The sequence below is a fragment of the Phyllostomus discolor genome, chromosome 8, assembly GCF_004126475.2.
Source record: "Phyllostomus discolor isolate MPI-MPIP mPhyDis1 chromosome 8, mPhyDis1.pri.v3, whole genome shotgun sequence".
Classification (NCBI taxonomy): domain Eukaryota; kingdom Metazoa; phylum Chordata; class Mammalia; order Chiroptera; family Phyllostomidae; genus Phyllostomus; species Phyllostomus discolor.
The window spans coordinates 63082418-63103095 of record NC_040910.2 but is presented as its reverse complement, the minus strand read 5'-3'; the positions used below and the strand labels follow the sequence as shown (position 1 = coordinate 63103095).

The window sequence follows — 20678 nt, the reverse complement described above, 5'->3', positions numbered from 1 at the left end:
CTTTGTCCATGTGTCCTTTATACATGTTGCTTGATAAGGTAAAATTATTTAATCAAGAACTACTATGTCAATTGATGGAAATGATACTCTCATAAGTTCTTAAGTAGAACATCAGATAATAATTTTGGTAACATTCTTTTCCATGTGTAGCAAACTACCCTAGGAAAACAACTAGAGAAAATGGCACTCTTCTTCTACCAAGATTCCATTTCCCCCTCCTGGAGTGAGTTCTGAATTTTCCTTCTCTCCAACTTCAAGTTTTACCTATTCTCTGGATCTCAAAGTATGAAATTTTTTTTTTTAAAGATTTATTTATTTATTTTTAGGGAGGGAAGGGGGAGAGAGAGAGAGAGAGAGAGAGAAGAAACATCAATGTGCGGTTGCTTGGGGGTTTGTGGGGCCTGCACCCAGGCATGTACCCTGGCTGGGAATCGAACCTGGGACACTTTGGCTCCCAGCCCGCGCTCAATCCACTGACTACGCCAGCCAGGGCTAAAGTATGAAATTTTTATTACCGGTAAGTAAAATTACAGAACTGTGTATGATAAATGAAATAAAAGTTAAAAAGAAAACAAGCTTAGGGAACTGCACTGGCTTGACATACAGAGCTGTTAAGTACCTTCTTATTTTTTGAAAGATTTTATTATTTATTGTCAGAGAAGGAAGGGAGGGAACAAGAGAGGGGGAGAAACAGCAATGTGTGGTTGCCTCTCACACGCCCCCTATTGGGGACCTGGCCTGCAATCCAGGCATGTGCCCTGACTGGGAATTGAACCAGCAACCCTTTGGTTCTCAGGCTGGAGCTTAGCCCACTAGGCAACACCAGCCAGGGCTGCATGTATTTTCTATTCTTTATCCAGCCCAAGTTTCCCAAGTAGCATAAGTCTTGATAGCTTTTGTCAAACATCATTGTAGCAAAAGGTTCTGCCAACCACACAACACTGCGCCATCTGTGGCCTTTTCACACAGCATTCATTCACTGCACCTTTTGTTTCAGGGCCCAGGGTTGGGGGTTTCTGAGCTGTAGAATCATCTTTTTCATCTGTTTGTTCACGGGGCTTCAATTGCTTCTGCAATGTCCCTGCAAAGACAATGCAGGTCTATGAACCCTCACAGAGGTAGCAAATTCCTGCCTTTCTATGATCTCATTCTGGATGGTCAGCTTTACCTACTAAAGAGTTCTTGTCCTGTGCTGAAATCTGTCTCATTTTCATGTATCATAACTCCTGTACACTCTCTTAGGGTCCAAACAAGTCCCATTTTCTACCTTCTAACATTCCTCTTGTTATTGCTTTTGCCTTTTCTCTTTCAGACTAGACATCCATAGTAAAGCTGCCTCCAGACATGTGTTTGGTCCCTTCCTTCATTTGGCTTGTTATATAAAGCCCAGAAATGCACGCAGAGCAAAACCAGCACTTCCTCTGGTCTAGGCACTACTGCTCTAATAGCCTCCTTAAACTAGTTTGGCACCAACACCACAGATAACCTGAAGCTCTGAAACCAGAACCCCAGCACAGGAAGTGTTTTCATAGTCGCTGCTGGTTAGTCACATCTCTACTCTGATCCATTTTTGCTGCGAAATAATTTTTCTGAATCCGAGCTAAAGCACTAACACTTACTCATCTGAATTTCATCCTACTCGGTTTTGTCTACCCTTTCAACTTCTTAAAAATTACCATATTTTTGGACCATAAGACACACCAGATTTTAGAGGGAAATAGGAAAAAAACATTTTGAAGCAAAACATGTGGTAAAATATTTTATAACATAAATAATATTTCACCAATGTAAAATGTAAACAGAACTCAACAGCAGTATTAACAACCATTATTCCTCCCAGTTTGGGGGTGGAGTGCATCTTGTAGTCTGAAAAATACGGTACTACTACTTCAGTTACTTAATCTAATTGTGAACAAGACATATATTAAGCATTGAGTCTAAAATGCTTGATTCCATCTAAAAATTTTTTTACCCATGGAGGTGAGACTGGTTCAGATTTTCCATGGACACCTGTAAAGGGCTTCAAACCATACACACATCTTGGGTTCTAACCCAGTGTCTTCTACAGTCCAGAAGGAAAAAACAGACCAAAAAGTCTGTTCAGTTTTTTCCATAAAATAAAAGTTGCATTTTTCATTTTCACTGATAACTTTATTGATTTGGTATTTTGAGTATGTTGGTGGCTATCTCATGTGTGGTGTAATGTCGATTGTTCTCAGTTAATGTCTTGATTTCATCGCTATCAACTTCAACTGGTCTACCTGGCCACGGAGCATCGTGCAGTGAGAAATCTCCAGTGTTAAACTTCACAAACCACTTTGACACGTTCAATCAGTCACAGCACCTTCTCAACACATAACACAAATCTTTTTCTGCATTTCAGTTGCGTTTTTTACATTTCTTGAAATAATAACGCATACTATGTCAAAAATGTGTATTCCATCTTCAATATTAAAATGGTTACACAAAAACTCAACGCAATTTTTTTTCTTAAATGCACGCTAATATGACAGCTGTCACAATACAATCTAACCAAACCAGTAATCTAACAGCTAACCAAATTGTTTGAGGTGAAGTTAAAGACAACTAAGCACTACTAGAGCCATCTTATGGAAAAAACCAAACAAACTTTTTGGCCAACCCAATATATCTATTTACCTCTCTTCCCTGTGAACCATAGTAAGTTAAATACACCTGTTTTGGGGACTTCTATTTTATAAGATAATGATGCTCAATCTGTACCTTTTATGTTTCTTGTTTCTTCTCCATCAATATGTCAGTCAACTGCTTGTCTGAGACGCTAAGCTGCTGACAGGTCCCCATAACCTGACTGAGATAAACTGCCAAGAGATGCTTGCACTGGAACACAAAACACACAGACCTGCTGGACACCGGCACAGCCAGGCAAACCAAGCCCTCACTACCGTCACACCAAGCAGGGAAGGAGTGGGGCACACAGATTCCGGGCCTCGAACTCACTGCTTAAAAACTGCAGATGAAGAGGGACAGATGTACGCTTTCTAGAAGTCAGAGGGCACAAAGAAGTCTTACTTGGCTGTTTTGGGAAACAGCCTGGCACAGGGTGTATAACCAACACAGGCTCCTCATTTTAGTCCTCAGTTGTTTCTTTCCCCCTTGCCTTCAGAAAGCTATTACTAGCAACATTCCTTGAGGTACTGTGTGGTTGGGTGCTTTACAGAGATTTATTTCTTTTAAATCTCACGAGTCACCCATGAGAACAGCTCTTTGCCTGTTTTAACCAGGTGATCACAGCCTACAGTTGACCCTTTTCACCACAATTATACTCCTGGGGGATGGGATGGGGTGAAGAGGTGAGGGTGGTGGAGCCTTCACATACACTGACCTGTACACACTCTGGGGAGGGGCTCCAGGCCAGACCTTGTATCACAGGACACACAGCTGTACATACTGAACGGGCCCTGGTTTAATCGTGTCATTTGACAGCTGAAACAAACCTATGGCACATGAGCTATGAATGTGGCCTCTCATACAATGGGATACCCAACTGGCCACCCAGTTCCCAAGATGTTTAACAAAGTTAACAGTATTTAAAAAATGGGAAGAATGGAATGGACGCTATAATTTTCTTCTTTGGCAAGACTTGGAAACAGCTGCTCACTCTCAGGTGGGCAGTGCTTTCTCCTCAGGATCAGGAGCTGTAGTATGTCCTTTTGCTTGCTTGATGCTCTGGACTGCTGTGAAATTGGCAAAAGCATCAGCGTGCCCTCCTGTCTCATGTAAAAGTCAAGCAGGGTGGCGTGCCAGGCGGTCTAACAGGCAGTGAGAGGGAACACCTTGTGACTGGAGTTGGGGATATGCAAGGCTGTCGACATCACATTTAGTTTATACTTTTATTGGCCTATCTAATTCTCCAGTGCAAACTTATTAGTTCCCAGCCTTATGGGATTACTTTGTCCTCACCAATGCTTCATCTATGACCATTTATTTATTTATTTATTTAATATCCTCACCCGAGGGAGGACATGCTTATTGATCTTAAAAGAGGGGAAGGGAGAAAGAGAAGGAGAGAACCACTGATCAGCAGCCTTTTGTACACACCCCAACCAGGGACTGAACCCACAACCCAGTCATGTGCCCTGACCAGGAATTGAAACCATGACCACTTGGTCTAGAGGATGACTCTCCAACCAAGTGAGCTACACTGGGCCGGGCTTGTCTATGACCTTTGAAATAAAAAATTGGGGTTCATGTATTTCTAAAAACGACAGCATTTTGGGAGGGTAAACCCAAAAGAGATGACTAACTAAAGTCAAGGACAATAAACAACTATCTGTTTCAACATGTAGTAAAGTTCCCATTTTGTACAACTGCTAAACAATGAAGTAGGAGCCAACAATTTCTCTCCTGCCTGGAATACTGTGGGCAGGGCCTCCCCACTCACCAGCAGGCTGTCACTCTTCCGCAGCACTGAGAAGGCAAAGGCAGGACAGGAGCAGTAGTGGCAGGAAGCCAAGCATGTGTACATTTTACCAGAACTTCCAAGTACCTAGAAAGAAAAGGACAGATGGGATCAAACCTCCAAAGGTGTAACTGCCTCCTTCCCTTGAATTGATTTGTGAACATTTTTTTCAAGTTCCCTTGAATTTATCTGGTGACTTATTACTCTGCAAATTGCACTGGGAAGAACTGCAGTATTGTTTTACAAAAAAGTGGAAACTACTTCCCTGTATGCAGACCCTTCCCTCGTCTCAGTGCTTTGCCTTTGAGTACTTCATACAATGAAACTGAGGAGTTTCAGGCCAAACCGTCCACACAAAGCATTTGGTTTCTTTGATTAGTGACTCGAAGGGCTGACTGTGTGGGATCACTATAAAGAGGTTGGGGGTGGGGCACTCTGCTTCCTCATTTACACTTTACTGAGGTGTTTCTTACTTAACCTGGTATTTCTCACTGCACGTGTGCAGATTTCTAACACTTCCACCACACACCTGAGAGTATGAAAACAGGTGAAGGGTAAGGAGAGAGACAGAAAGGTCTCTGAAGGAAATGGGAAAAGTCTTTGAAAAGCATTTGAGAGCAGCAGGGAAAATAAAGAACCTTGCAAAAGGGATGACTCAACTGCTTAGGATGGAGGTCTCAGAAAAAGAGGCAAGTCCGGATCTGCCTATTCATCTAGCAGGATGGAAGGAAAATACAGATACATGAGGGGCTGGGAAGAGGCCCTGTCCCAAAACAAACAGCCTTGTTGGCAATCAAGGAACAAAAAAAGAAGACGGGTAGGGAAAACATGGTGTATCTGTGACAGATTTATTGGAGAACTTGCTTAAGTCTCTATCACAAAACAGCCCAAAACAAAAATGTTGAGCGCTTCGTTCCTGAAGTTAATTTCCAAACTTGAATGTAAAATTAGCATCCAAGGGAAGTAGAAACATCACAAGGATTATTTTACAATGAGCTGCCATTTAGGAATCTGCCACAGCACTTTATAATTAATTTTAGGCTCAAGATGGCAACCTAAAATGAAAAGGGCAGGACTTTTTTTTTATTTTGAAAAATATACAATGCCAGCACTCCAAGGATTCCTTCCTCTGTCTCCTCCACAAAAAATAAAGCAACAAGGTGAGGCTTCAACCAATGAATCACACTGTACAAGCGTGCCTCTGTCAGTTGCCTGGTGGTTTGCAATGTGGCCATTCACTATAATTTTTGACCAGCTCAGTAGAATTCCTCAGGGGCTGCTAGATTACCAGAAATGGCCAGTGACTGGGTAAGGAGGATGCCTATTATACCGATTCAAAATTTCAGCCTTGGTTACAAATTAGGTATCAAAAAAACCCTGCATCTTACATAATTTCCATTCTCAAGGCACTGATGTTTTAAAATATCACCCACACCACTGAGTATTGGTGAAGGAATTTCCCCAGTGTGTCTTGGAAAACCTAAACTTAAGGGAGAGTATTAGATTATTTTCCACTTAATCCTGAAAGAGAACCCATCAACATCCAACAGTGACATTAATCCTTGTGTTTCCAAATTATTGCCAACAAATGACTTTAGTTATCTCCTGATCTCTCTAGATACAGAGTTAAGCAGGCGTAAGCCCCTGGAATTCCACATTGACTTGACTGGTCCACTGGTTCCTTCTTATCGTGGGTCCTCAAACTATCAGAATACTGTCTGGATTATGTTGAATAAATAAATGCCTAGTGACTCAGAGATGGGGAGAAATTCTCGTTTCCCTTGCCCGATCCTTTCAAAGTTTGGCTAAGACTAAAAAGACAATGTTTGACTACCTGAGGCAGTAAATACCATAAAGAGATAGCAAATTATGAATTTGCTCCTTCCTCATCTAGCAGTGGACACATAATGAACCCAATAATCAGGAAAAAATCTGAGTCAGAAATGTTCAAAACTGGAAATTGACTTTAGGGACCATCTAATTTAATTCCTTTATCCTTCAATAGAAAAATGACCTCTTAAAGGAATTGCTCCCAGCCCTCCCATTCAGAGTCTGGAATATATCCCAGGAAAGAGAGCTTTTTAAAAAAGAAACATGCAGGGAAGAGGCCACCAAGGCCCATGACTGGACCTGTAGGAATGTCGCTTGGAGGAAGTCCGCTGTGGCTGCAGTGAGGTTCTAAGGAGGGTCACCCACCTTAGATGCCATCCACTCAAAGTACATTGTTTAAAACTGTCACCCGAAGATATGTTCACTGATTTTAGAAAGTGGGGAAGAGACATTGACTGGTTGCCTCCTGTATTGTCCCTGACTGGGGTGGGGGGGTGGGCAGGGGATGGAGCCCACAACCTTTTGGTGTACGGGATGACACTCCAACCCAGTGGACCACCCTGTGCCAGGGCACAGTACAGTTTTATGACTGCTTCAAGCCTCTCAGGGCCGACCACAGTAATAAACTGCATTCTCTATTGTTCTCCGTGTTCAGTGCCTCTCTCTGAAAAAGGATTATACATTCTTGCCCTATTATATACAGGCTAATTATGTGACCTACTTTGGCCAGAGAAATGTGAGTAGCCAAGCAGAACATTAAAAACTGGTGCATACTACAACCTCTTTTCCCTCTGCTCTGAGATCCACAAAGAGCTAGACAGGGAGGGGTTTCTGTGCGAATGGGGACCCCTGAGGACAGACGTTTTAGAGCAGAACTGCAATTGACTCTTAACAGACATGCACCATGAATGACATGTAAAACGTTGTTTTTTGTAAACCTTTGAAATTTGGGGGTCATTGTTACCACAGCATAATGTAGACTCTCCTGACACGCATCTCCATTCCTAGGTGAATCAAAAAAGGTTTATAGAAAAGCAACTTAGGTGACAACAACATAATGGTGACTTTCCCATTTCGCATAATGACCACTGTCCCTGGAGGACAGTGAGGATGTGAGAAGGCTGACCTGTGGGAGATAACCAGCAGGGTGGCACAGCACCGTCTGCCATAACTTTATCATCTCGAAGGACCTCTGCTTTAAGCCAAATTCTTACTATATTACAATACAGTGAAACCATTATGGTTAATTTGAGGGTGCATGTAGGATTTCTACAGCCTCATTTAATTCAAAATCCAAGCTGAGAGCCATAATTTTAGGAGGTCAGCATTTTTATTTCAATTTGCCATCTTAACCATTTCTTTAAAAAGATTTTATATTTACTTTTTTTTTTTTTTGACAGAGAAGGGAGGGAGGGATGGAAACACCAACATGTGGTGGTTGCCTTGCCTCTCACAAACCCCCTACTGGGGACCTGACCGGTAGCCCGCAACCCAGGCATGTGCCCTAGCCTAGAAATCAAACCCGTGACCCTTTGGTTTGCAGGCTGGCACTCAATCCACTGAGCCACACCAACCAGGGTGGAAGTTAGCATTTTCATGATGAATAAAGTGATGTAATATAATACAGGACGTGAATGATAAAAACAAGTCATGGTATCCTGGGAGGAACAAAAAGTCAACAATAAGTGAAATATTTCAAACACAATCTTTAAGATTTTAACTAATAACTAGATAACACAACTACAGAACAGTTGGAAGTCCATTTAGGCAGGTCAAGTGTTATGCTGATACTGGAACCGGGACAAAAAAAATCTGCAACTGGAAGACATGGGAAAAACTCAAAGGTCCTTCTTGTTCAGGATATTTTAGCTATATAAAAAAAACAACCCAAACAAAAATAAAAACACAAGGAAAGAAAATGAAAATACTGTGGCAGGCAGAGGTATCAGGGAGCTGAGACTTCCCCAGGGGTGCTTGCGTGTCCCCCAACCCACCCTGGCCAAGTGCCTGCCTGCCCAGGGTCTGCGGACAAGGTGCTGGCCACAGGCCTCTGCTCTCCACACTGATGGAGGTCCCACTGTGGCCCAGCAGAGAGCCCTGTCGCAGCACAAGGGGATATTACTGCAGTCTTACAACAAGCCACTCAAGGATGACATCAAGTCCATTGTGCACATCTTCACCAAGATCATCTGGACCACCGAGGTCTGAGCTGGCAAGTCCCTGATGAAGCTTGAGTCTGACCTCAAGCAGTTCCTCATCCTGAATGACTTCCATGCAGTGAACCAGGCCACTGAACAGCACAACCAGCAGCTGCCAGCACTGCAGGAGTGTGACTGACTGGAAGCTCATCACCATGCGGAACAAGATTGTCATCAACCTCTATGAGTTGGAGAAGCATTACTCAACCAGGTACAAAGAGGACTGCACCTGGACCTGCAGATGGGGGCCTGGCCCAGCCCAACCTGGTGCCCCAAAAGTCCTGTTTACCCAAGCCTGGTGTCCACCACAGAACCCCCTGCCCAGTTTCAAGGCAGAGCTCCCAGTCAGAGCATCTGATTGAGACACTTTATATGTCCAGTGGGCCCCAGGCACTGGGATCAAACTCACAGAACTTCAAAGGTTGGGAGGGCCAGAGCCAGGGTTCCTGCTCAGGTGCTGGCTGTCCCCTTTTGAACTGTCTGCTCTTTTTAGCTTAAAAAAAAAATCGGCCCTGGCTGGTGTAGCTCAGTGGATTGAGTGTGGGCTGCAAACCAAAGTGTTGCAGGTTTGATTCCCAGTCAGGGTACATACCTGGGTTGCAGGCCATGGCCCCCAACAACTGCACATTGATGTTTCTCTCTCTCTCTCTATCTCACTCCCTTCCCTCTCTAAAAATAAATAAGTAAAATTAAAAAAATCAATTAATCTTTTCATCAATATCTAATCACACATTCCAGCCAAGGCTGTGCTAGCTCCTTTTGGCCACCCCGGCTATGTCCAGGATGCAGTGTTTGCCCAGGGAGGCAATTCCATGTGGGCATCACCAAACCCCCAGTGAGGGAGTGAGTGTGTGTGTGTGTGTGTGGTGTGGTGGGGAGCAGGGGTCCTGGGAAGGAGGTGGTAAAATCCCAAGCAGAGGACGACCCTGAAAGCCAGAGCCCTCCTCTATGCCAGGCCCATGCTGGGCCCAGGGATACCGCAGTGGACACAGCCCATCACCCCAGTCCTCATGGGGCCACTTAGAATCCTGAAACCTGAGGCCTTTGAGCGAGAGGGGCCCTGAGAAAGCTCAGTCCAAGTGTAACTTACATAGTAGGAAACAGGCTACAGATTGGGAGGCTGTACACCTTCATCCCTATTAGCTTGGAAAATCCAGACTTGGCCCAGCAGACACGGAGCCCACGACCCCTGGTGCTTTCACCCAGAGGAGGCTGTCGATCCTATGGTGGCTTTAAAGGCTCCTTTTTGCCTCACAGGAGCCACCCTGGAGTGGGGTGGGTGGAGGCACAGATACCCAGTGCCAGCATGGCCTGTGGTCTGGGGCTTGGATTCAGTGCCATCCCTCATGATCCCTGCCCATCTTGAACTCTGTGGGGATGCTATGTCACTGCCCAGCTGGAGTGGTTCTAACTTTTCCAGAGTATTCTGGGGATGCCTCTAGTCCCTAATACCCACTGGCTCAGCAGACACGTGGTGATCACCTCCTCACATGCCAGGCCTTCAGAGAAGGATCCTGAGTGGGTTCCTGGGGGGGTTCTCAGACCCTGCTGGGGACACTGATCATAGTCCCACTGGTTTTTAGCATCCCTTCACATTCCTATGTTTGTCCCCATCACCCCCAAAGGCCAGGCCTCTGGCCTGAGCAACTACAGGACAGCTATTCAGCCCTGCCTCTTAGGGGGGCAGTGGGGGCCAGGACAGCCATGTGGCAGGGCAGATACCTGCTAGGTCAGTGGAGGGACCAGCGGAGGCCACAGACCTGCATCAGCTGGCCCTGCATGGCTCCTCCCTTTAGGTTGCTAAAGGGCCTAATGCGGGGTGTCCCCACGTGCCCCCTGCTCAGCCAGGCCTGCCTGACAGTGTGCCTGCACAGAGGGGAGAGGCCAGGGTGGAGTGCCGTTTTCTTCACTGGGTTTCTGTCTCACTCTCTCCCCCCGCTCCCATCTCTCCCTGCTCCTGTCTCTCCCTGGGTCTCTGGCAGTGGAAAAGCTCGAGTCTTTGTGAAGCTAATGATCTGCCTCTGTGAGGAACTTACCAGAGGCTGGGCCTCAACAAGGACACTGCTAGTGACTTCTCGGCCCCTCTGCTGGGACCCCCAGAGCCCAGTGCTGGCCCCTGGCAGGCCACCGCCCCTGCTCACTCTCATGCTAATAGCCCAGCCCTACAGAGCATGCCTGAGCCTCTCCAGGTACCCTCCCCCAGCCTCTAAGATCTTAGGAACAAAATCGGGTGCCCCTTTCTGCTGCCACAGCCTCACTCCTCTCTGCCTTGGCCCCCACTTGGGGAGCCGTTCAGGCCTCCTTGGGAACCTTGCTGGCCCAGGGACAACCAGGAGTGTGGAGGGAAAGAGTTCCTCCAATCATTTCCAGGGAGGCCCACTCTTTGTCCAGTCCCCTATGTTCACTACCTTCCTGGGCAGCTGGGTGGAAGAAGTTTCCAGAGCAGTCTGGCCTGTTGAGGACCTAGCAGCAGTACAGAGTGTGCCCAATGCCAGGCGACCTGACCTGAGCCTGCTGTTTAATGTGGGGAGGGGGCTCTGCAGTGCTGGGGGTGGGAGGCTGTGGTTCACACATAAGCCCAACAAGCGGGGATCCTTCCTAGTTCTGCACACACATTTTGGTTATTTTTTTCATAAGAGAATGTTGAATAATAGCACTGCCCTTTAAAAAAAAGAAAATGAAAATACCTCCTTATAAACATTATTTAATAGCTGATTATTAATCTATAAATTCACCAGGAGAAAATTCTAACATGCAGCCTCTTTTAAGTAAACACAATGCAAAAGTTTTAACTGCAGCATTCAACACTAATTACCCCATTATCTTCAATGAAGAAATGCATGAAGATTTTGCCAGGTCAGCTACATTATGCTACCATGTTGAATGGCAAGTTAATTCACTAAGTAAAGACACCTATTGCCCAAGCAAGCTTCACTTAAGTCAATCACTCACAAAACATTAACTGACATGGTCTCAGCTCTGACAAGTTCAATGGGAATAAGTCAGAATTCAAACACTGAATTATTTCCCCTTTCCTGGTCTTCATGAAGGCCTGAATTACATTTATAAGAGCTGACAGCTTCTTTTTAACCCCTTCTGAGCCAGGCACAAAATTTTAGAAAAAAAAAATAAGTATTTTTATTTCCTTCACAATATTCCTGCCCCTCAATCCCAGTTTCATTTACCATTGTCTCATGTAGCTAAACTGAGGGGTTGTGGGGTTGGGTTCATGTCTGGCTTACTGTTGTTATAAAGACCAGCAGTGTGGGATAGCAGTTACAAATCCCAGCTGCCTGCTGTGACTTAGTTTACCTTTCTGCATCTCAGTTTCCTGAAAGATGCATTGTTGGGCTTTTGAGGAGAATAAAAAAAAGCACATGAAAGTAATTCAGAGCCTGATAAGAGGCTGTTACTTTACAAATCTACCTGTGTTAAACCCTAGACTCTAGGGCACAGGTGGCAAACACAAGGCCCGTGGGCAGAATCTGGCCCTCCACCTTGTTTTTTTCTGGCCTGGAACCATGTTTCCACCCGGTGTCAGCGCCGAGCTCCTTGCCTCTAGTTAAGGAGTAGTTACATTTATACAGTCCTAAAATTACATTCGGCCCTTTGAAGGCAACCACAAGACTGATGTGGCCCCCCCTTAAAAATGAGTTTGATACCCCTGCCCTAGAGGTTGGGCAAGATTCAAGTCTAAGCAGACTACATTAGGACCTCAAAAATGCATTTTGGCTTTTGCTTGTAAGCAAGAGATTATGAACAAGATGAAGATGTCAGCACATTTTCAGTGGGGAGGGTTGGGGAAGTACCTCTACTCTCAAATAATGGCAAACCGGAAGTCACCTGCAGTCCATCAGATGGGCGAAAAGAGCCCCTCCACACCATTGGTGGTTCTATACAGTGCTATTGCGCAGAGTTAACAGGCCATACCTACCTTATCTTAATTACGAACACATTAATTTTACTAAGTGGGGTCAAATGCTTTTCAACAGTGCAGGAAATAACTTAAGGCTGGTCACCAACTTCCACAGAGATTTTTGGAAACATTCTGCACCAAGGGGTTTCTGCTGCGATTCCCCAACCTCTAGATTTCTACCTGGTAAACATGCCTTCCACTGGGCGATGAGATTAAAGTGATGGACTGTCGGTCAACAAGGTCCAAGGCCTGGAGGGCTGATGAGCCAAAGACAAACTTCAGCCTGGGAAATAGAAAGGTTTTAGGTCAGACTGCCCAACTCTCAAATTCACTTCAGTAACTTGACCCAAAGGATGACCAGCAACACTTTAAAGAAGCCCCTTTTATGCCTCATAGTGCTTCCTATTCTTCTGAACCTTCCTTCATTCCTGAGACAGCCACAAGCATTTGTTGGTTTCCTTCCTAATAATGTCTTTGTATTTTATTACATTTAGTGCGTATGTATGTATGTTTACACACATACACACAGGCATTATACGTATGGTATTGTTTTATAAGTTTTAAAACAAAAGTGTTTTGTAGGGTTTTTGGTAACCTTTTCCCTATTCAACATGCTTTAGAAAATGATGCATACTGATGTATATATGTATATATATATGTGTGTGTGTGTGTGTGTATATATATTTTTTAATTAACTTGTGAATAATGTTTTATCGTATGTATAAAAGTAATAGGTACACATTCTTCAGTTTAAGTACCCTACCAATGGGCATTCTGATGGTTTCCATTTTACTCTAATATAAATAATAATTATCCTTGTGCCTGTCCCTTAGTACACATACATGAGAATTTTTCCTGGTTTAAGTAAAAGCAGAATTGCTAGATCTTAGGATATGTGCACTTTTCAATTTCAACAGGTGTTGACAATATCTGTCCACAGTGGAAACAGCATTCCCACCAGCACGTGAGAGAGTTCTATTTTCTCCACATCATCACCAACATCAGTATTAGACTTCATGTTTTACCATCTGATGAGTGTTAAATTTGTACTTTCTGATTAGTAATAAAGGCCATTCAGCTGTTAATGATCTATGAAAAAAAATGTGGGAAAATTCTTATGTTAGATGAGTAAGGTCAGACACAAAATTGTAAATTTAGAAACTCTTAATATTAATTTTTCTTTAAAAAACTATGATTACTTCAAAATAAAACTTTCAAAAAACCCAGAAGGTAATAAACCAAAATCTAACAGTGATTATCACTGGCTGGTATGACTGTTGAAACTTTTCATGTTTTCTTTATTTTACAACAATTTTTTTAACAAGTGTGGATTATTTTTATAAACTGGAAAATAAAATAACTGGGTTAAATCAAAACTGAAAAGTGCTTTAGAGAACCCATATGATTTGACACAGACAACGACAGTACTACTAAGACTTCAATTAGCTTTAAAAATGGATCTAACAAAAATTTTTCAACCTGCCTTTTCCACCTTGTAACACACTATAAATATCTCTTGAATGCAATATTTTTCTCTATCACTTTTAACAGTTACAAAGAATTCCACTGTAAAGATGGATTACTTTTATTTTTCCCAAACTCTATTTTGGATAGTTTAGTTAAATCTAATCTGAATTAGACTGTTTTCAAGTTTGTTTGTTTTTCTGCTACCACAGACAATATGAAAGAATATGTTCACTGCAAAATCTTTATGAACATCTATGATTACTTCTTTCGTACACATTTTTATGAATAGAATTCTGGGTCAAAGAATATGAGTGTTTTTAAAAAGATTTTTATTTCTTTTTAGACAGAGTGGGAGGAAGGGAAGGAGAGAAACATCAGTGTGTGGTTGCCACTCGTGCGCCCCCCACTGAGGACCTGGCCTGCAACCTAGGCATGTACCCTAACCAGGAATTAAACTGGTGACTCCTAGGTTCACAGCCCGACACTCAGGCCACTGAGCCACACCAGCCAGGACAGAATATGCGTGTTTTAAAACTCCTACTGCCTAATGCCAGCTTACCTTCCAAAGTACACTCCTATCACCACAGTATCAGTTTTCCTCTTCTCCGTGCTCTAGCCAACATCTGGAACATTCTTACCAACATCTCTTTTGTGGTAGCCAGTTTAATTTGTATTTTTATGACCACCAAGATTTACCTTCCTCCCCAAAGTTTTTGGTAATATGCATTCTTTTATTATTTACCTGTCTTCTTTGTTTTAAAAGTAGTAATTTTTTAATGAGTAATGTATTATTAGAAAAAACATAGGGGATTATCTATGGATAATTCTGTGTGAGAACACATGGGTTCTTTAAAACATAATCTTTGTAAAAAAGATTTAAAAAACAGACAAAAGGTTAAAGTCCTTCTCTAAATCCTACCTCCTTCATTTCCACTATGGTAATCACTAGTATAGGCTGGTGTACATTCTTGTGGACTTTTAAATATAAGTGTATTTATGCAATGAAATGCTCTTTATTCCTAGGTAGCTTTCATTTTTTTTTTGTTGCTACTGAGAATGTAATTCTATTTTTGAACTATTTGTATGAAACAAACACATTTTAAATTTCTATTTTAAAAAATAACTTTATTCTCTTGGTTTAAAAAAGTAGTTATATCACCTATAAATAACAACAATTATCTTTAGTTACAGTTAGGTATACTTCTAATTTCTTGTAACAGCTATACTTCTAGAACAATGTTACACAAAAGAGGCACACAGGGCAATGTAAGAATGCCTTGTACAATCAAGCATGGTTTTGGCTATTCACTTGAAAACAGGTTTTTAATAATCATGTCAAGAAAATATTGTTCCTAAATATAGTTTAGTAAGAATATTTTTAAAAATCAAGAACTGATGTTAAAAGGATTTGGTTTTTAAGACACATTAATGACTAAAAACCCCCACATACAACAGAATATATACTTACGATAATAGATGCTCATCAGGAACTGTAAAACAGGGATGGAAAGAAAGTTACTCATTAACTGCAAACATACTGCATTTTTGGACTGTAAGACGCACCCCCCAAATCTAGGAGGGAAATGGGAGGTGCGTCTTATAGTCCGAATGTAGCTTATCTGGCTTGCGGCGGGTGGCGTGGGGGGTGGCGGCGGTGGAGCAGGGTCACAGGTTGTTGAATATTTTACCACGTTTTTGGCTTCAAGTTTTTTTTCCTATTTTCCTCCTCTAAAACCTAGGTGCATCTTATGGTCCGATGTGTCTTATAGTCCTAAAAATGCAAAAACCATTCACTGCAAACATAAAAATCTTAAAAATGCAGAAACCATTCACTGCAAACATAAAAATCAATATCTTAGTCAGGGCGCATACAAGAAACCACCAATGAATGAATAAACAAACGGAACAACAAATTTCTTTCTCTCTCTCTCCCCCCCCTCTAAAATCAATGAATAAGAAGAATTTTTAAAAAATCTTAAAAAGGCTGTAACCAAAAAGACTTTTGTGTAAGATGGTGAATTGAGTCTATATGTATCTAATTGTACTCCTTCCCAATATTCCACTAAATAATAAGACTTTTTAAAAAAAAGCATAAACTCCCACTCTGGCTGGTATGGCTCAGTGGATTGAGTGCCAGTCTTGGAACAAAGTTGCTGGTTGGATTCCCATTCACGGCACATGCCTGGGTTGCCAGCTGGGTCCCCAGTTGGGGACATGCGAGAGACAGCCAATGGATGTACCTCTTGCACATTGATGTTTCTCTCCCTCTTCTTCCCTTCCCCTCTCTATAAAAGTAAATAAATAAAATCTTTAAAAAAATAAATAAATAAACAAAACTAAGGTGAATAAAATCTTAAAAAATAAAATAAAAAGCATAAACCCCCAACAATACTGACAGGGAGAAACAATACCTAAGATATGCTGGAAAATAATTTACAAGACCTGACAAAAGTGAATCCTAGGCTAGCAAAGATGAAATCCAAGCAACAATCTGATTTACACTCCAGAATCCACTATCTTCCCCTCAACAGTGCCAAGAAAACCTCTCAGAAACTGGTGGCACCAGATAGCTCTGGAGGTGGGGAGGAAGCAGGGGGATTAAAATAAGACTCTTTGAAAGTAAGTTTAAGAAGCTGGAAGTTGACAAACTGATACTTTCAGAAGCCTGAAGAAATATTATTTCCAACATAAAATTTAATACTTTGCCTATCAATTAAGTGTGAGGATAGAAAAAGAACTTTTCTCAGACATATAAAGTCTCAAAAACCACATCTCTTATTTTTCTCCAGGAAGTTACTACAGTATGAGTTCTATAAAATAAAGCAGCGAATCAAGAAAAAGAAAATTGTAGAAATACAAGGTTCAACATTGGTGATGGGAATTCCCAGGATAAAAATAGTGAAGGGAGATCTCAAGAGGCAGCTGGGGGAGCAGCCAGTCCCCCTATCAAAGCTAGTCAGAGGGCTCTGGGAGGGACTTCCACAGAAAATGAGATTGATCAAACCTCTCATTCAGATGAGCATCTTGAACATAGATTTAGAACAGTGATGATGAATTTGAGGTTGAACTAGGGATACAAAGACAACTAAACGAGCACATATACACAACTACAGCAGCTGTGACTCCAGGGAAAATGGAAAGTTTCACACGAAAGGAAAAGTAATCACAGCTTCCTACATGGCTCAGTTGTTTATATCATCATACAAATGTACTCAGAATCTTGTTCTAAAAACATTATCACTGAAGGATGGGGGTCAGGAAGAATGTATGACTATCTAGCACAAAGATCTTTAAGTAGCAGAAAACAGTTCTGCTGAAAGTAAACACAACAGTGGCAGTGGTCCATCTGTCTGAGCTGTCACCACCAGGGTGGGTCTTCAAACTTGCCACAAGGGTGGACAAACACGTGTGACACAGAGCCCTGTCTGGCAACCACGGTTTGGGCTGACAACAGATTGACTTTTTCCTTGCCTTTTGGGGGATCAGAATGTGTTTGAATAGCTGGCTGGCCTAATCTTCTAAGTATATATATATATATATATATATATATATACACACACATCCTTAGTTTTAACTGAAATGAGAAAAAAGATTGGCTTACTCTTCTCAATTCTTTAAAAACAGTGCAGTCCATAGGCCCTGGCCAGTTAGAGTATCCTTCCAATGCTCCAAGCTTGTGGGTTCGATCCCCGTCAAAACACATACATATAAGAATCAACCAACGGATGAATTCATAAGGGGAGCAAATTGATGTTTTTCTCTCTCTTCCCCTTCCCCTTTCTCTAAAAAGTTAAGAGAAAAATTAACTAAATTAACTAATTAACTAAAATTAAAGTTAAGAGAAAATTAATCAGTAGGTTAAATTTAAAAAAAAAAAAACCTGTTGTAGTGAATAAGTAATGGCAATTGAGGCCTACTTTGCTATTTATTAACTGTCCATTTTTACATCAGTTGAGTAGTTCTAACTAGCCGATGCATTTGACCGCAAAGTATCCTCTTCGTACTGTGTTTGAGGTCCTCGCGGTGGTTTTGGTGACACCGTCACAGAGCGGGCTCTGTCGGTCAGAGGGAAAAAGGCACTCTCACAAAAGTCCGACTTACCCCAGGCACTGCCTGTGCACTTGGGTTTTGTGGCCCTAAAATATTTATTTGCTAAAGAAAGTGTATGAGGGGATTAAAGTTAACCTAACATCATGAGAAAAAGAGTACCGTCCCGTTTAACAACTTAAAAATTTGCCTTTCTATGAGCCCCTGCAGACTTCCGTCCCTCTTCCACCCTCCGGGCCCTTGGTTCTTCCCTGGGCCGCTCACTATCGGATGGAGGGCGGACCCAACTACACCGATCCCTGGACACATTTAGCTTTTCTCTTTTCTCCCCTCGCCCACCCCATCCTCCTCCCTTTTTTATTCTTTTCATTTTTTTTTACGAACCAGGGGATTTGGAGGCAGAACCGCACGGAAAACAAGCACCGCAGGACCGGGAGGGGAGCGCGGAGTCCAGGACCCGAACGCGGCGCCCCGCGGGCCAGCAACCGACTGGACCCGCCCACAACCCGCCAAAGAGCCACACGCCTCCGGCCCTCACTTCGCGCGCTGTTCCGCAGTGCCGCGGCCATCTCGCTCAGGAGCTCCTCCACGACAGCCGGCAACGTGACCGCCGATGAGGCGACAGCCATGGCTGTACCACCGGCGGCCTCCGACAGCGCAGCGTGAGCACCGTCACAACCGACCCGTGGACAACTAGCCCCCGTCGGAGGCGGTGCCTCGCAGCGCCGTGGCGTTTACTTGCGTCATCACGCAGACGGCCGGCAAGGCTGTCGTTTCTTGGTACTCACGGCCCTACCACCGCGGCGGGCGTTGCGCTGGGACTGGACGTCTCGGGGTTTGGCTGGTCCGGCAGTGCTCAGAGGACCGGGCGCGGCCATGTACCGGCTTCTGAGCCATAGCGTCGGCCGAGACCTTCTGCGGGCCGCGGGGCGGCGGTGCCGGGTCTGTCCGGCATACTTGCTCCCGGTGCGGGCCCGGGGCAGGGCACCTGAGGTGGAGGTGCGGCCATTCCGAGTCGCGCGGCAGGGCTGGGGCTCCGGCCTGCTGCCGCTGCTGGCAGGTGAGGGCTGCGGGCCGGGCGGGGCCGGCGGGGCGGGCGGGAGGGGACGGCGTAGACCGGCCTGGTGACCTCAGAGCCCCTTTCCGCAGCCCTCGCGTGGTTCTCGAGGCCCGGAGCGGAGGAGGAGAAGGAGCAGCCGGGAGCGGCCACCGAGGGTGCGGCAGACGAGGCCGAGGCGGAGATTATCCTGCTGCTGAAGCGGGCCAAGGTGAGGCGGCCTTAGGGATGCGCGTTGCTCTGCCAGTTTGCCGAAGACGAGGCTCCGAGGGCACTAGATGGGTTAGGGCACTAGATGGGTTATGGGTGAGCCGGGCTGTGTTGGAACCCGTCCAGGCTTGTCACACTCGGCGGCGTGCAGTAGAACGCACTAGTCTCAGATACAGATGGCAGTGGCAACACGGGCATCGTTCTTTTAAACAAAATTAGCAGAAATGTTTTGTAGTTTTGTTGGTGAACCAGCTATCCTGACTAGACGAGCATAATTTTTTATGTACAGTATGTGATGTCCTGAAAATGAATTTTAGTGCTGGTTATGAGCTGTTTCGTTATCTGATTTCTAAACTTTTCCTTTTCACCACATTCTTCTATTTTCTCATACCCTTCTTAGGTTATCCCAACTCTTTTATTGGGTTAACTACCACCTTGATGCCAACAGCATCCAAATTTATGTTCCCACGCTGCGCTACTGACATGCCCTCTCCCCTTTGAGGCTCTATCTCTCAGACTTAACTTGTCCCAAACTAAACTCTTGATTTAAAATTTCTCCCCAACACATTTCCTTTACCGTCTTCTCTTTTCTACCATCTACCCAATTTCTCAGCCTGGAAAACTCATAGTCATTCTTAAATCTTCTGGAACCTTACCACTGTATCCCAATGCTCTTACAGTCCAGCAACAATTCCTGTTGCCACCAAATCCAGAAAGTCAGGCCCCTTTTTTCTATCTTCCCTGCTATCACCCAGCCATTTTGTCATAGCCTACTGCCTAGGAGTCTCACCTGCCCTATTGACCCCCTACATTTCCATTCTTGGTGCAGCAGCCAGAGTGAGTTTTTAAAAGTAAATTACATCATATCACCTTCTTGCCTAAACATCTTGAATGACTTCCCACTGCATTTATGATCAGATTCAAACTCCTTGCCATGGCCTGCAAGACCCTATGTGGTATCACCCTACCTTGTCAACCCATTTGATAATAATCCTCTGGTTCACCATTTTCCCTTTCACGTCTGTTTCTTTTCATTTCTTGAATGGTTTTTAAAGACTCATACTCTTGCCCTGACTGGTGTGGCTCAGTGGATTGAACATCGTCCTGCAAACAGAAAGGTCCTTGGTTTAATTCCCAGTCAGGGCACATGCGTGGGTTGGGGGTTATGTCCCAAGTTGAGGGCAGAGGCAACCGAGAGGCTCCCGTGTCAACGGTTTTCTCCCTCCTTCACCCTCTCTATAAAAGTAAATAAAATCTTTTAAAAAATCATACTTTTCAGCCTGTAAGGCCTTTCTTCATTCCTCACTCTCTGTTTGGGTCATTTCCCCTTACAATTCCTTATTTGGTTGACTCTTTCTCATCCTTCTCTGGCCCTCCCATTTAAAGGAGACCCTTATTGTTCCTTCTTACTACTTTTTTCATAGCTTTTATGATTAGTTGTAATTAAGCTTATTTGTTGTACAGGGTCACTTCCATCCTGCAGAAAGAGAGAAAGAGGATGTAGAGCAAGGA

General features: G+C 43.8%; 2 protein-coding genes and 1 pseudogene across 7 annotated transcripts in view; 2 read left to right on the top strand and 1 right to left on the bottom strand.

Annotated features, from left to right (window-relative positions):
• Positions 1 to 1016: 1016 nt before the first annotated feature.
• Positions 1017 to 18654, bottom strand: ZSWIM7 (zinc finger SWIM-type containing 7). Of its 3 annotated transcripts, XM_028534228.2 has the most exons (6): positions 18438 to 18634; positions 15321 to 15342; positions 12566 to 12668; positions 4424 to 4528; positions 2743 to 2859; positions 1017 to 1081 (listed from the first exon to the last, which is right to left on the bottom strand). In XM_028534228.2, the coding sequence occupies exons 1-5, from the start codon at positions 18526 to 18528 to the stop codon at positions 2746 to 2748; spliced, it is 435 nt and encodes a 144-aa protein (XP_028390029.1). In that variant the 5' UTR covers positions 18529 to 18634; the 3' UTR covers positions 1017 to 1081; positions 2743 to 2745. The 3 variants fall into 3 exon arrangements, with proteins under 3 accessions (XP_028390029.1, XP_028390028.1, XP_035888833.1); XM_028534227.2 differs by lacking the exon at positions 1017 to 1081 and having other exon boundaries at positions 2704 to 2859; positions 18438 to 18637; XM_036032940.1 differs by lacking the exons at positions 1017 to 1081; positions 2743 to 2859 and having other exon boundaries at positions 4086 to 4528; positions 18438 to 18654.
• On the top strand, positions 5735 to 8831 carry LOC114515294 (annotated as a pseudogene).
• A 10-nt stretch (positions 18655 to 18664) lies between the features above and the next one.
• Positions 18665 to 20678, top strand: part of TTC19 (tetratricopeptide repeat domain 19) — a 37467-nt gene continuing 35453 nt past the window's right edge. For 3 of the 4 annotated variants that reach the window (XM_036032929.1, XM_036032927.1, XM_036032928.1), the window contains exons 1-2: positions 18690 to 18959; positions 19049 to 19167. In XM_036032929.1, coding sequence (XP_035888822.1) covers positions 18776 to 18959; positions 19049 to 19167 — 303 coding nt within the window. In that variant the 5' untranslated portion in view covers positions 18690 to 18775. Of the gene's footprint in view, positions 18960 to 19048; positions 19168 to 20678 lie in introns of all 4 variants that reach the window. The other variant, XM_028534225.2, reaches the window with a different exon arrangement.